This window comes from Haliotis rubra, unplaced genomic scaffold (genome assembly GCF_003918875.1).
Source record: "Haliotis rubra isolate DU_JTF1 unplaced genomic scaffold, ASM391887v1 Scf30, whole genome shotgun sequence".
In the NCBI taxonomy this organism is placed as follows: Eukaryota; Metazoa; Mollusca; class Gastropoda; order Lepetellida; family Haliotidae; genus Haliotis; species Haliotis rubra.
The window spans coordinates 3,511,192-3,527,517 of record NW_025766969.1 but is presented as its reverse complement, the minus strand read 5'-3'; the positions used below and the strand labels follow the sequence as shown (position 1 = coordinate 3,527,517).

Genomic DNA, 16,326 nt, shown 5'->3' with positions numbered 1-16,326 from the left:
ATGGGGCTGCTGAATATGTCATCATGTTGGTGCAACAACTGTCAAAGCATAGTCTTTTTGTGATGCATTGTCATCCCTGTAGCTTTACATTTTGAAGCTGATATTCTCTCGTACTTGGTTTTGCACATTTGTGAAACATCCTAAGAGATTACACTTGGACAATGTATATTTTTGGCTTGGCATTGTGATACTTTAGCAACTTGTCCAACTCTTCCACATCTAAAACAACTTTGATCTAATAAATAATCTAACACTGACATGGCCATAACATATTCTCTGTCATCACCTGTATTTTTGTGCATCAGAAGATTTCTTTGACAAGCTGTCTGTCCAGCTGAAATGTTTTGCCTTGGAGCCTTCTTAGCTGATGCCTTCTTCCGGCAACCATATTGCAGAAACTTTCCCATCTTGTCTCTGAACTTGTTGATTTCCCAGTGCAGTCAAATACATGCAAGAGGCTGTCAGCAATCACCTTCTCCCAGCAATATTAAAAGAAAATATACCTTATGGAAAAGAATAAGGAACACATGAAAGTACAAATGTTCCTTTATATATTCCCAGAATTTCACCAACAGTGCAATACATACCTTGTGAAGAAACCTGGAAAAGAATATACGAATGCTTGTACTTTCATCATCAAATTCATGTGTTCCCTTATTTGTTTCCATGAGTATACCTGTTCCAATCCACTGTCCACATATCCAATAAAGTGTAGATACAATACTGGACTAAAGATTAGATAAGAACATCAGTGGTATGAAGAGAAATACAGCCAAACATGCATCCAGGTGGACATTTGATGTACAATCTTTTTTAACATGGTACAAGATGGTGAAACAGAGGCCCAGATAAAATACTGCGTAGATAAAAATTTTCAATTACGCATTGAAAAATAATTGTTGCGTACCAATTACGCATTTAAAATGTCAGATACGCAAAAAGTTTAAAACAAATGCGTACAGAATATATTTATAAAAATTCCTTGCGTAATGAAAAAGACATCGATTGCTATCAAGTTGTATTGTCAGTATAGCATGAGTGATTTTTTATGAAATCATTTCCATTATATTTAAGTCGGTTTTGCTTCGGTATGACTTAAGGCAGAATATACCTGCTTAGTAAACTTACTCAATGCCATACACTTAGGTGAGTAAAATGACTGAAATATGTGAAATACGCACATATTTGAAAGCAGTGGGTAACGGAAAATGAAATACCCACTCAAAATTCATAATACCCACTCCAAAAAAATACAGTGGGTACAGTACCCACATGAGCTAAATCTTATCTGGAGCTCTGGCGAAACATGAAATACTGTTGATGATAACACAAACATCTTCTGAAGACTACACTTCCTATCTGGCAGACAGCTTGTGATGTTTGGCAGCTATGTAGATACAGGAGGCTGCAGAATCAAGAGAACATCTGAAGTTGTGGCTGTTTCTGTGTATCCGGCAGAAGTAACAGTGTCCATACACTACAGAGTGTGTGAAGCAACCTTTGATTTGTAAATGAATAAAGTAACAATTAATGATTGTAACTTGCTTTATAGAACCAACATTTGTTTGCGGTAATATAAATGACCTGATACCCCTTTCCTGATTTTGACATTGTGAATAAATAAAATAACAATTAATGATTGTAACTTGCTTTATAGTACCAACATCTGTTTGGGGTAAAATAAATGCCCTTTTCCATTCATTTAGTAATGATAATGGCTTGACTTTCAAATTGCAGTTTATTGTTGTGTTGAGAAATGTATTCCATGTATATATATTATATTCCATGCATTCTTTCATCTGTAATTTGTTATGAATGTGATTGTAGCTTGTTTTGACAGTTATTGTCACAACACCTGTTCAGACAGAGAGTTTGATTGAGGGTAAAGTTCTTTTGTGATGAATGAAAGAGATTGTACCTTCAGGTAGCCATATCCTTGTACTGACTTTCATCAGGTAGGCATTTTCAGTCTGATGTCAACAGCATCCCAAACCAGCATCTATTAAAATTCTGTTTTTGGCTTTTAAGCTCAACTTGCTAAATATTGCTACACTATCAGCTATCTATGTGTGAATTTGGTGAACAGAGCTTCAAGTACTACATTTGTACATCTGTTTTCTTTCATCATGTGGGGCGGTGGGGTAGCCTATAGTGGTGTAACGATTCATCGATAGTATCGATGTTTGCATCGTCAACTACGCGATACGAGTGCATCGATACAAAACACATTTAGGCAATATATCAGGATATTTATATCGCAAGGGTCCACGATACATCGATGTATCGCCACAAGAGACGATATATCCCGATACAACTTCAATACTAGTTAAAGTTGTAAGGAGTATTGCATTAGGAATAGGAAGGGAGTCTCTTTGAAATTCTTCTGAATTTTAAAAACAAATTGAACCTTTTAGGAATTTGTTTGTGTCTGTTATCTTTGTTACATGGACAAAGGAGTTGGTGTATAAGTGAAAGAGTGTGAACATGTTTCAAACTCTGTGAACTGTAGAATACTTGTCTTTAGTAATTGAAATATGTTTTAGTTGTTTGACAAATAACACCATTTATTAACATACACCTAACGACGCCTTAGCTTTGTTAAGAAAGAGAACAAAGAGAAGATAAAATTTAGAAAGCATACTTAAGAGTTTTTTTCAGTGATTCTGAATTCTGATATAAATTACATTCAATTGTTTGTGAAAGCATCGGTGCAGAAACACACTTTCCCAAAGGAAACTTGGGTTTCAAACTTATATATGTTAGATCAAAGTATACTGAATATGTTTGACTGTACTTTAAAAGCATTAAATGCTGAAACTTTATTAAATGAACAGCTTTTTAAGTGTGTGTGAATGTAACACAAGATCTGCTGTATAACAAATAAAGATTTTAAAGATAAAGTCATTTTATCTATCATATATGTTCTGCTATTAGAAATTGTAAAGTATCGGGATACGTATCGTATCGCCACCATTGTATCGTGATGATAATCGTCTCGCAGGTTCCTTGCCAATACTTTCATGATATATCGGCTCGCCTAAGTAAACTGGTATCGGGATATATCGTCTCGCCACTTAGACCACGATACACAGCTCTAGTAGCCTAGTGGTTGAAGCGTTTGCTCGTCACGCCGAAGGCCCGGGTTCGATTCCCCACATGGGTACAACTTGTGAAGCCCATTTCTTTGTCCCCGCCGTGATATTGCTGGAATATTGCTAAAAACGGCGTGAAAACCATACTCAGCCAGCCAGTCTTTCATCATGTGCTGGTAATGTATACAGGTAGTTGAAGTTAGGAGATATCAGCATTATCACCAGTCATTCCTAAACACGAATGCAAGTTTTCAGCATCCCTGCATCTGTATTTCTTTTGCACCCATTTTCAACTTTTATGCATGAAGAACACAGGATTAATTTTCCAGTAACTCGCATGTAGAAACTGTCAATGGATAATATCCCCATATCGTGATTAGTAAAGATATACGAACATGCATCTTCAATTATCAAAAGTACTAGAATTTTTACTTTACTAAGAAAGTGTAATCCCAAATATAACATATGTTACATCTGACCACTTTCTAAATGGCATTGTGTATTTCATAGCTTTCGGCCATGGGAGCTGTTCCAATTTACGCCTATCAGAGGGGTGCACAAAGTCCGCAGTCTAGACTACCAGTTGTCCGACTTCCATTTTTGTGGAAGCTGCGGTGGCTGAGCAGTCTAGGCATCTGACTTTGTGTGCTGGCGATTAGGTGCCTGACTCTGAGGGTGTGGGTTCGAATCCCGGATGGGACTCAACCCCAAAAGTACTAGAAATTAGAATCTGTACTTTACTAAGAAAGTGTAATCCCAAATATAACATATAAATTTATAACTATATTACGTACCCTTGTCTAATCACCATGTTCACCATAATATCATTGCTTCTGAAATTTGGTCATGTCACTGTCTCTATGTTCAGTATTAACTTAACAACAAGCACAGAATGTTTGTCACTCAAATCAAGAACCAATCAAAATGTCTGTTCAGAATGTGAGTCCAACAATAACGTATGACTCCATTTACCAGGAAGCCATTTGTTGTTTAATCACATTGTTACCAATGACATTTTGAGCTGTATAAGAGATCCAGAGTTGGAAGACTGGAAAGCAAGTCCTTCAGCATGTAAAGCTACAAGACATTTCAGGTTGTGTTTCTAGATGTTAGGAAGTATTTAACATATTCATCTCTGCTGACCAATGACACTCGACACTGATGTGAAACACCTGAAACAAACAATGGCTTCAGAGACGAAAACAAGTTATATCCTGAAAAGCTTTATATATTATTATTTCAAACAAGTGTCTTTGTACAGCTTCAGATGTATGGGATATTGTTCCTATGTGTAGATTGATGTGGCCTGATGTTATGCCTGTAACCTTTTTAGTTGTAATTACCATGTTTTCATTGGTTTTCTTTAATTTCTATATAACCGTTACGTATGTAAAAAATTATCCATAAACTATTTCAAAATACTATTATGTTGTTAACTTTATAGTAAAAGCAACAACAAAAATAACTCTGTATTTGAATATATAATTTCTGATAAATAAATATCATATCATCAGAGGCCCAGATAAGCTGCGTATCCGGGTAAAATACGCATATAAAATTCCAATTATGCATTGAAAAATAATTGTTGCGTCCAAATTATGCATTTAAAATGTTAGATACGCAAAAAGTTTAAAACAAATGCGTACGGAATATATTTATAAAAATCGCTTGCGCCATCAAAAAGACATCGATTGCAATCAAGTTGTACTGTTAGTATAGGATGAGTGATTTTTTATGAAATCATTTCCATTATATTTAAGTTGGTTTTGATTAGGTATGACATAAGGCAGAACATACTTGCTTAGTAAACTTACTCAATGACATAATACTTTGGTGATTAAAATGACTGAAATACGCACATATTTGAAAGCAGTGGGTAACGGAAAATGAAATACCCACTCAACATTCATAATACCCACTCCAAAACAATACAGTGGGTACAGTACCCACATGAGCTAAATCTTATCTGGAGCTCTGATAACATGGCACTAAAATTCTTTGAAGTTATATTGTTGATTTTAACTGAACCACTGGCATATTTGTGAAAAGTGTGCATACAGCTGATTGCTAGTTTCCGGCTTAGTTTACAAGAACATACACACAGTATATCTGTGTATAGGACGTTGCCAAGCAGAACAGAAAATTGAATTCAAGTTGTAAATCATCATGTCTAGTGATAATTTATCTCAGATATCACATTTTATTGACCAAGTTTGTTTACTGGAAGTCTTTAAAGGGATACTGTGTACTTTTTAGCTGCACATAATACTGTATATAATACTGACATTCACCGCTAGCTTCACACTTTAAGTGGACATTAACCAACAATGAACATGTCAGTTTGGCTATACCCCTTTATTGTGTACCGTTTGTTACGATAGACAGCTTCTGATTCTTCAATCCTCTGATAAGTGTTGCTTCGTGCAGCACATCGAGAATACTGCTGATCACAAGTAGAACCTGTTAAAGTTGTAGTCCATAATAAGCAAATTTGTATTCCATAAAGAAACAACCGATCCATATTTTGACAGTTTTGTTTCCTTTAAGGACAAAGCCCATGGTGGCAATTGTGTCAAGGATATACATCATGATAAATTCGAAATATGAACACACCGCGTGTTCTGGGTTGATGATAATGTTGATTGCAACAGGTGCAAAATATTTGAAGTGTTTCAGGATCAATACTGAGTGCCTTAGGGCATGTATTGTTGCCTTGTATGTGTGGAACTGTTGGAGGTCATTAGGGAGCAACAGGACACACTCAGCTGCATTTCAGGAGCAGTAATCTAGATGATGAGTTCCTAACGATAACTTGTATTAGAAACATCACAATCTATGAAAGTGGTAACACCTTGAATGAATAGTGGAAATTGTATCTTCAGTTTTATTACATACTATTGACTGTTGTATGTGTTTAAAATTCTATTTGAACTCTTTTGATAAGTGAATGTACGCATTGACATTTTTATTGATTTGGAACAATTATCAACAGTGGGTAAACAGAACTGTTGTCGTGTCCCAAATTAAGGCAAGTCTTTGAGTCTTTGATTGGTGTTGCATTATTTGGATCTGGGGACCACCTCTGCCTTCAACAGTCAGTATCTGGGTTATGACTGTGATGAAAAGGATCCCAAGCCTAGGTTCAAATACCTCCTTGTGTTTCTGAATTTTTTTCTTCTTTCCTATCTGTATAATGGTTCGTTCTTATTGACCACTGTGCCAAAGGCGTTTGGATTTTTTCAATTAGACATTATTGAACATTATTAACATACTGATTCCTGCTGAAAAGCTTGTTTTGATAGGCATGCTACAAGAGATTTTGTTGTTCATCATTGTGTATTTAATGTTCAAAACTTTATAGGGAAGTCTGTTGGGTCTTGACACCAGTAGAATTCAGGAAGCAACTATTCCTTGTGGAATACTCCCTTATGAGTGGATCGTGTCCCAATTGCGTAGATCAATGCACATGCTGTTGATCACTGGATTGTCTGGTCCAGACTCGATTATTTACAGACCGCTGCCATACAGCTGGAACATTGCTGAGTGTGGCGTAGAACTAAACTCACTCACTCACTTATGAGTAGATAGACAATGTCAGTGGAAATTCATTATCAGTTCATTTTGTGAACTAGAAATTAAAAATTAATAAAACTCCTCATTGCCAGATTGTTAACTCTACTCACTAACTCATACAACCACCCACCCATCCCCATCCTCATGATTATGAGTCTGTAGAGTGTTCATGTTTAGTGCTCTGATTGACCTAACAACACCTCTTGTGTTTGTAGATCAACTTTCTGCTGTGTCAGCTGATTGGACTTGGGTTGGCTATCCCCTTCAGGAAAGTATATGGCCCCAAGACGACCAGTGCAACTATTCGGCATGCCATAGAGATTGTTGTTGGATTTACCCTGACATTCTTCTGCTTTGGATAGTAAGTACCATAGTAGCAAAGAACATTTGTACATGAACTTCTGATGAACATGTTGAAGGCTTAATTCTTTATTTTCTTTACTTATCCAACTGTTTTATTTGCACACCTCAGACATACTACACATTCTGACAGTGTATAAATACATGTGCTACAATCTAGTTGACCTGAAAAAGTAAAACTATTATACATTCCAGGCTTTGTTGTCATGGCTGTTATTGTTGTATTATAAATAAACTTTATTCTTTTTCATAGAGATCGTCTTTGGGGTACATATATGCATTTTCTGCGGCTGAAAATGTCATGTGACAGTTGTCTCAATGTTTTAATAAAAATATTGTACAATAAATAAAAATCTTTTTTATTTATTATACGGGCCCCACCACGTGGAGTTACCCCCAGCTACGCATGCGCGGCCAACCAGGTAAGCACCTAGGCCCCTATCATCATTCCTTCTGCTGTCACTCTTGCAGTTCACACGTGTTTCCTGAGAGTTCCAAGCTGATTTACATCTTGTCGGAAGAATGTCTGAGACTTCAACTACTGTGTGTATGGTCTTTATTCGTTCTTTGAGAAACGTTTTATTGACTTTGCAGTCAGTTATTTCTCATTTATGTGACTTTGTATTAAACTTTTACGCTAGCTTTCCTGTGGTTTACGCACGTGTTGCTATTCCACGGCGGGAAGTTTAGCATGCCACATGGTTGAAATATTGCGTTATTAACCAAGTATTTCATGTCGCATTGTCGCATTCACGTAATTTTCAATGTTTTGTACATGTATCTTTTTGTTGTTGTGTTGCGCCATTAGCTTCATGCTTGCGTGTTTGCTTACAGGCTGTACTGCCTGCAGGCAAAATATCCCTCGCTCAGATAAGCATGATAAATGCTTATGCTGTCCGAGAGTCCGCGGGTGGGATCGCCGAGCTCGGCTCGATTCCTTGGCGTGGAGGCGTCTGTCGATCCATTGCCTTCAGCTTCGGGTCCGGACGCCTCGGCTACACCGGAGGGGGAGGGTTTGCTCCCAGTCCCTCTCTCGGTGTTGGCGCAGGGTCCGTTGAGGATTCCTGGGGTTCCGGACCCTGCGCCACCCCGCCCCATGAGAGTGGATGAGCCGGTTCTGTCCAGGCTTCCTCCCGTGTCTCGGGACCGGGTTTCGAGTGTTGTGTCGGTTGCCGGAGCTGAGAGTTCTTTCAGCTCTTCCCTTCCCGCGGCGTCTGTGACTCGGCCTACCAGTCTGGCTCCTCTTCACGTGGAGATCCGAATTCTGGCTCGGGCTCGGCTCTATGGAGCCGAGTCTATGGAGGTTGGGGAGGTCCGTTTTTCATCGTCTCTCCGGGAGGGTAGGCAACGTATTGCTGAGTATATTCCCCAAGCCGCGGTGCCAACATGTAGCTCGGACTCGACAGAGTTCCGCCTGCCAGGGGAGGCGTTTGCCCTTCGGCAGCCCTCTCAGACACAGCTCTGCATCTTGCCCTCCCTGGTGCAGGACGTGATGGATCCTCTCCTGGTTGGTTCTCGCCTCAGGTTCGATCTTCCCGAACTCGTTAAGAGGTATCAGCTGGGTGATGATTCTCTGTTCTTTGTGCCGGTGGTGGACGAGTGCGTGTTTACTTCGGTCGCCCTCAGGGGAGGCTCGGCTTCCTCAGGTGCAGCCCCGGCTGCCAAGCAAGGGCAGTTAGTACCAACGTTTGCCAAGTCGGGCGCCCCCCTGCGGCAGGCATACCGGACTTATGAGGTAGTCTACCAAAATGCCGTGCAGCAGGTGTGGGTCGTGGTCCACGAGGCGTACCTTTCCTCAATGCAAAGGTCGGCTCTGGAGGCGGAAGGGAGCACTGGTGACGTTTACCCGCATGTTGTTCTCCGCCAACTATCCGAAGTTCAGGCCCACCTGACGCGAGACTCTTTAAGGTCTGCCGCGTCCACGGTGATGTGTGCAGTCATGAGGATGCGCAAGCTGTGGCTGTCTACATCCCATTATTCGGCAGCAACACAGCAGACCTTGCTGGCCCTTCCGTTTCGTCTGGGAGCGACGTTGTTTCCGGGGGCACAGCAGGTCATTCAGGAGGCTGAGGCAGCAGCAACCTCCTTTAAGGACTCTAAGGCCTTGTTGGAACTTGGGAATCTCTCCAAGGGGGTCCCTTTGGAAATCCTGACGCCAGCTCTTACACTACAGTTCAAAACGATGCGTCCCTCACAGGCGCATGTGTGTGTGTGTGTATATATATTCTGGCCGGAGCCGAGGCCCGCCTTCACATCAATGTCTTAGAACTGAGAGCTGTGCGGTTGGTTTTCGAACGCTTACAGGAGAATATTCAGGGCCAGGTGGTCCATCTTCAGTTGGACAACCGTACGGCCATGATGTACATCCTGAAGCAAGGCGGCACGGTGTCCCTTGCGCTCCTTCGGGAGACGTGGGAATTTCTCCTCTAGTTCGACCAGTGTGACTGTCAGGTGATTCCTGTTTATCTCCTGGTGCTGGAGAACGTGTGAGTAGACGCTCTCTCTCGCCACATCCTGGCCCTGCACGAGTGGATGCTCGACCGGCAGATATTCGGAGTGATCTCCCAGTTGTACGGATTGTTCCAGGTGGATCTGTTTGCGTCCGGCAGGACGAATCAGATACCCGTGTTCTGCTCTCGAATACCAGACCAGTTGGCTTCCGACGCCTCTTCCACTCATTCCCCGGGTCCTCTCCCAGCTCGGCTACTTGTGCTACTTGCACCACTATGGCCGTCACAGAGCTGGCTTCCGGTAATTCTCAGGTTTCTGGCTCAGCCTCCTGTTCTATTACCTTTGCAACCGGACATTCTCACTCAGAACAGCGAGCCACACCCCAATCCAAGGATTCAGTGGGTGGCTTTGCCTCTGTCAGGTCTAGTCTCGAGGCACACTGAATTCCTGCAGCAGTTGCAGACACAATTCTGGCTTTGAGGCGGGATTCTACAAAAGTTTAATATGAGGATAGGTGGTCCCGCTATGCGCGCTGGTGTTCAGATAAGGGGATTTTCTACGGATTTAGTCCGAGTATTGGAGTTTCTGCAAGCTCGTTTGGAAGAAGGCTCGGCGGCTTCAACCATTTGTGGCTACTCCACCGCTATTTCCACTTTCCACACCCCTGTCGATGGTGCTCTTCTGGGGCAGCATCCTCTTATGCAGCTCTTCTTAGCTGTCGTGGATCGGGTTCGACCTGCTCTCAGGCATACCAGCCCACCTTGGGATATGTCAGTCGTGCTAGATTGGCTGTCCTGTCATACTTTCTCACGTCTATCGGCTATTTCCATTCAGCTGTTAACATGAAAGGCAATATTTCTGGTGGCGGGTAACATCTGGGCGAAGGGTTGGCGACTTACATGCTATGTCGGCAGACCCGGCGCTGACTGTGTTCCATCCAGATCGTGTCAGTATTCGCCTCCCGGATACTTACCGTCCGAAGATCGATCACGCTTTCCATGTGACAGCTCATATCGAACTTCCTACTCTTACCCAGCCTTCCACATGGGGGACCTCTGCAACGAGCACTCACCCGTTGAATGTCCGTAAGACCCTCAAGGTCTATATCAAACAAACACAAGGGATCCGTACGGGTACCCATCTGTTCTGCTGTTACGGTGGCGGGAAGGCTTGGATGCTGGCTAGCAAACAGACCCTATCACACTGGCTTGTATCGGTCATTTGTAGTGCTTTTCAGGCTAAGGGCAAGCCTTCTCCTGAGGGGTTAAAAGCTCCTTGGTAAGGGCAGTGGCCACTGCAAAGGCTTTTGCAGCGGCACTGCCCATTTAAGAGATATGCTCTGCCGCTATTTGGAGCAGGCCTAGCACTTTTATCAGGCACTATCAGCTCGATACACATTCACGTGATCGAGCGTGTTTTGGACGTTCTGTTCTCTCCAGTGGACAGTGTCCTGCCACCCTGACCGAAAGTGAGTCTTGGTTATCTGGACAGATGACGCTGTTTTCAATGGTGTATAATTGATATATCCGCTGTTGTCATATATAACTACTTTCGATTTCTCTCATGAGCATGACCAGAAATTATTGTGAATTTGAGGAATATGTTTAATTGGATTTCTAGTATAAACAACCTTGACCAGCTATCAAGTGCTTGGTTTCATTCAAGAGAGACAACTCTGTTAATCCCTTTTCATTAGTATGTGAAGAGTTATCCCCCTTTGTTTACTTGCTAGCAGACGACATTTTCAGTGATCCTCAGTATGGATGATTTAGAGAAGAGGAAGTTGATTTTAGAGTATCATAACAAGGACATCAGATCAGCTAAAGTGATTTCAAGTAGAACAGGCATCCCTTTGTCCACTGTTTATCGTGTTTTGAAAGATTTTGCAAATGGATATGGCATTGAGCACCAGGGAGGCGCAGGTAGACCCAGAAAATTGACTGTCGGTGACAGGATGTGGCTTGGTATTCTTGTTTCTAAAAACAAACGAAGGAGTTTAGAAAACTTCAGGCTGGATATGATTGATAGAGGAACTGTGGCTGTCTGTAAGGAGACAATTAGAACTGAGCTGCATGCAATGGGTTGGCAGAAAAGTCGAGGAATTCCATCACCGATCATGAAACCTGAACAAAAGGAACGAAAGTTGAATTGGTGCTTACAGCATAGAAATTTTAACTGGGACAATGTGATTTTCTCAGATGAAAGTTGTGTGTGGCTGTTTCCTAAAACACTGAAATTCTGGACCAAACAAACTGAAAAACCTTTGTATCAGCGCCCAAAGTACAGTCCGAAATTTAACGTGTGGGGTGGCATATCTGTGTTAGGGGCAACGCCCCTGTGTGTATTTGAAGGGAATATGAACAGTGAGCGGTACTCAGATATTCTCGAGGGACATTTACTTCCATCTGCTCATGTGTTCTATGGAAATTTTTGGATTTTCCAGCAGAACAACGCCCCAAAACATCGTTCAAAGCATTCACAGGCCTGGTTTCGGACCCAAAATATGGCATTATTAGATTGGCCAAGCTATAGCCCTGACCTAAATCCAATAGAAAATGTTTGTGGACTTATGAAAAAAAATTGTGTCAATAAGAAAAATCTGACAAATATTGCTGAAATGAAAGAAGAGGTTGTCCGATATTGGGACAGCATGGACCACGACTTTCTAACTTCTTTGATCAGTAGTATGCCCCGCCGCATTGAAGCCTGCATTGCTGCCCATGGTGACTTACAAAATACTAACTGTTCACCTGTCTTTGAATCTGGAGTTATGTTCTGCTAATATTCACATTTAATACGTGAGTAATGAGTGAAAAAAAAAAAAAATTACAATCTTAAATTCTCAATCATTTCTGGTTGTACTGTAATAGTCGGTTGTGAGTTGGTTTTCCCTCTTACGGTGCTCTTTTAAGATTTCACGATGTGGGCAGGGTTTTTACTTTCGCACAGTGTGCAAACTGTTTTGCTTAACTTGTGAGGTCGGGTCTCAGTACGTTCCTCCATGTCGGTTACCCTCCCATCATGCCTCTCGCGGAAGCTTCGGGACACATGACAGGTGAGTGTTGTGGCGTCAGTTACTTTCTTCCTAACGATCGCTATTTATGTGTACTTTGACAGAATTGCCTCCTCCCTAGCCTCCGGTCTTTGGGCGTCTGAGTTAATGCATATATGTACCCCAAGGACGATCTCTATGAAAAGAATTAGCTAAACCTGTAGAGGTTTCCAATTCTTTGAAGAGAATCGTCCTTGGGGTAGGGCCACCCACCTCCCCGCAATTCTGTTCACTGATTTATTCAGAAGAAGGAATCATGATACGGGCCTAGGTGCTTACCTGGTTGGCTGCGCATGCGTAGAAGGGGGGTAACTCCACGTGGTGGGGGCCGTATAATATATAAAAAGATATTTGTCTTCAAATTTGGTGACAGCCTACATTGGGGCATTATGCAGACACCAGTTTATTTGGGTGAACTTGACCTTATCTTCAAGGTCACCATGACACTTTGACTGCTTATTTAAACGCGATATCTCATAAAACATTGCACCAAATGTTTTCAATTATGTTGACAGCCTACATTTGGTGATTATGCAGACACCAGTCATTTCAGGCATCTTGTATGTGACCAAAAAATAAAAAGTAGTAAATATAGATATTCCATTCTTTAGCGGCGGGGGACATTGCCATATCAGTGGCAAACACTTGTTATTTATTGTACAATATTTTTATTAAAACATTAATACAACTGTCACATGACATTTTCAGCTGCAGAAAATGCATATATGTACCCCAAAAACGATTCTCTTCGAAGAATTGGAAACCTCTACAGGTTTAGCTAAATTTCTTTGAGTGGTGTTAGAATTGATCATTAGTAACCATGGTAACCCATGCTTGTCGTAAGAGGCGACTAACGGGATCGGGTGGTCAGGCTTGCTGTGACTTGCTGACACATGTCATCGTATCCCAATTGTGTAGATCGATGCTCTTGCTGTTGATCACTGGATTGTCTGGTCCAGACTCAATTGTTTACAGACCGCTGCCATATAGCTGGAATATTGCTGAGTGCAGCCTAAAACTAAACTAAACTAAACTAAACTAAAAAACTACACTCACTCACTCACTCACTCATTCACTCACTCACTCTTTGAGTAGCATTTAGAAGTTGGTGTGATAGACAACAGGGAAAGTTCTATGGCTATACAACTTCTTTATTATTAATGTAAGCCTATTCTATGGATAACCAACTTCTTTATTATTAATGTAAGCTTATTTTAATAATAAATAAGTTGTATATCCATAGAACTTTCCCTGTTTTTCAATGATGCTCTTTGTTTATCATTTTTACCATGCTTATTGTATTCAAATGGATTGAGTATTGCTCTTGGAATAATTTATACTTTCATTTATATGAAAATATATAACCTTGACCGTGTTGACATGTTAAATGATATTGAAGCCTGGGAAAAAAGGGAAACAGACCTGTATAGTGAGTACTGTAGATACCTGCTTTATGGATCTTTACCACAGTCGGAGACTGTATCTTTTCTACATGTTGGATATGCAAAGAAAGTCAGTCCAGTCATATTGTTAATTATGCAAGAATTTCTAAATCTCCTAACTTTCATGAAGTGTTTGAATGTGGTACTTTTCTCTTGTAACAGTAGTAAATGTTATCGTTGTCCATTTCAGTCAAATATGGCACCTGTTCTTCCTGTCACTGGTGTGCTACTTGATCATGCTGATGGGCAGTCAGGAGTGGATGCACAAGGCAGTGTTTGGCTTTGCTATGCTCTACCTCTCCGTCACACACATCTTCAGGCAGATCTACGACTACGGCGGATACACACTCGACATCACAGGGTCAGTCAGTCACATCTCTCTAATGATGAATAGTCATAGATCGATCTCTATATAAAATCACTTTCTTTCCTTGGATTTACATTCAAACTGTCCTATAGTGATTCTGACTTTTTATTTTCATCATGATCATGTTGACTGACTAGTCTTGGTCGTGATGGTTTAGTATATTTCCAGGATGATATGACTTACATTATTATTGTCATGATTTGTAAACCCGACCCACTGTTTCTGTTCTCTATCGGCCATGTTTTAACTCCTGTAACCACATCAACCTTGTCATCAGGAGAGTAAACATAACTTAACACTGCTGTTGCTTACCTTACTTCAGGCCAATGATGATCATGGTACAGAAGTTGACAAGTCTGGCGTTCTCCGTCCATGATGGCACAGTGAAGTCTGAGGAAGAGCTGTCTGCAGACCAGAAGAGTCAGGCAGTCAGGTGAGTTGATGCATCGCCAACTATCCTACACAGTATAGAGTTAGGCAGTCAGGTGAGTTGATGCATCGTAGTCAGGTTGGAACCATCCTACACACACCAGGTAGAGTTAGGCAACTATCCTATCCTACACACTATGACACAGTATAGAGTTAGGCAGTCAGGTGAGTCAATGCTTCACCAACTATCCTGCTGACCATGAAAGTCTTGCAGTCAGATCAATTTGCTGAGTCGTGGCTCATCACGTAGCCTACAGAGCAGGGGAGTCAGGCAGTCAGGTGAGTCAATGCTTCACCAACTATCCTGCTGACTATGAAAGTCTTGCAGTCAGATCAATTTGCTGAGTCGTGGCTCATCACGTAGCCTACAGAGAAGGGCAGTCAGGTGAGTCAATGCTTCACCAACTATCCTGCTGACCATGAAAGTCTTGCAGTCAGATCAATTTGCTGAGTCGTGGCTCATCACGTAGCCTACAGAGAAGGGAGTCAGGCAGTCAGGTGAGTCAATGCTACACTGAGGACCAAGCATCATAGATGGAGTAGATGTATAATCATGATAATGTGAACTGGCTGAACTGAAAGTGTTGATTTTCACATGCCTACTGTTGGCATCATAAAGAAATGTGTCTTATTTTAAGCCTTGCCATAGTTAGAAGTAACTGTGTAAGTGCCTCTATGTAATATAGATAGTCACCCTTGAAACCGGACCTATGTTAAAGTGTATTCTTTGACATACTTGTCTTAGAAACTGTGATACAATATGTTCAACAACAGATTTTGATGTTGTTGAATGATTTTCTAACATTAAGTGGTTGTATATGCTTTGTAAACAGCCAATATATCATTCTAATATTGTTGTCTGAAGCACTCTCCGCTGTAACCATGGTAGTACCTCTTTATTTGCCAGGAGCATGCCAGGCCTGTTGTCATTCTACAGCTACCTCTTCTCCTTCCATGGCATCATGTGTGGTCCCATGGCCTTCTACTCTGACTACATCGCCTTCATTGATGGACGAAACTTTAGTGAGCCCACGAAGCCATCCTCTGTCAATGTAGGTTGAAACATAAAGTAAATGATGAGTCATCTAAGTAGCTACTAATCTCAAGTTTCTTGTAAAATTATTGTATATGGTATATGTTTAGGTTGTATATTTTCTTTGTATTGATATACATAATGCAGGAACATCATAATAATCTTACAGACACATGGAATAGTTGCCATAGTATTGTTAATACACGCACACTCACAGCCTTAATGACAGAGTAGTGATTATACATATACATATACATGACCTTCATCATAGTTTAGATGATGACCTAGTACTGATTAAACACAAATGGCATCGATGAAATATTATTGATTATGCACTCTCTTGGCCTTCATGATATGGTATTCATTATACACAAACATGCCCTTGAAGCCATAGTATTGATTACACATTAATATGTCCTTGATGCCATAGTATTGATTATACACTGATATGTCCTTGATGCCATAGTATTGATTATACACTGATATGTCCTTGATGCCATAGTATGGATTATACACTGATATGTCCT

General features: G+C 41.0%; 1 protein-coding gene across 1 annotated transcript in view; it reads left to right on the top strand.

Moving 5' to 3' along the window:
* The window catches only part of LOC124282618 (lysophospholipid acyltransferase 2-like), a 40,914-nt gene that overhangs the window by 9,069 nt on the left and 15,519 nt on the right, over window positions 1-16,326 (top strand). The window contains exons 2-5 of the mRNA XM_046718642.1: window positions 6,881-7,026; window positions 14,161-14,331; window positions 14,660-14,770; window positions 15,674-15,818. Coding sequence (XP_046574598.1) covers window positions 6,881-7,026; window positions 14,161-14,331; window positions 14,660-14,770; window positions 15,674-15,818 — 573 coding nt within the window. The remainder of the gene's footprint in view (window positions 1-6,880; window positions 7,027-14,160; window positions 14,332-14,659; window positions 14,771-15,673; window positions 15,819-16,326) is intronic.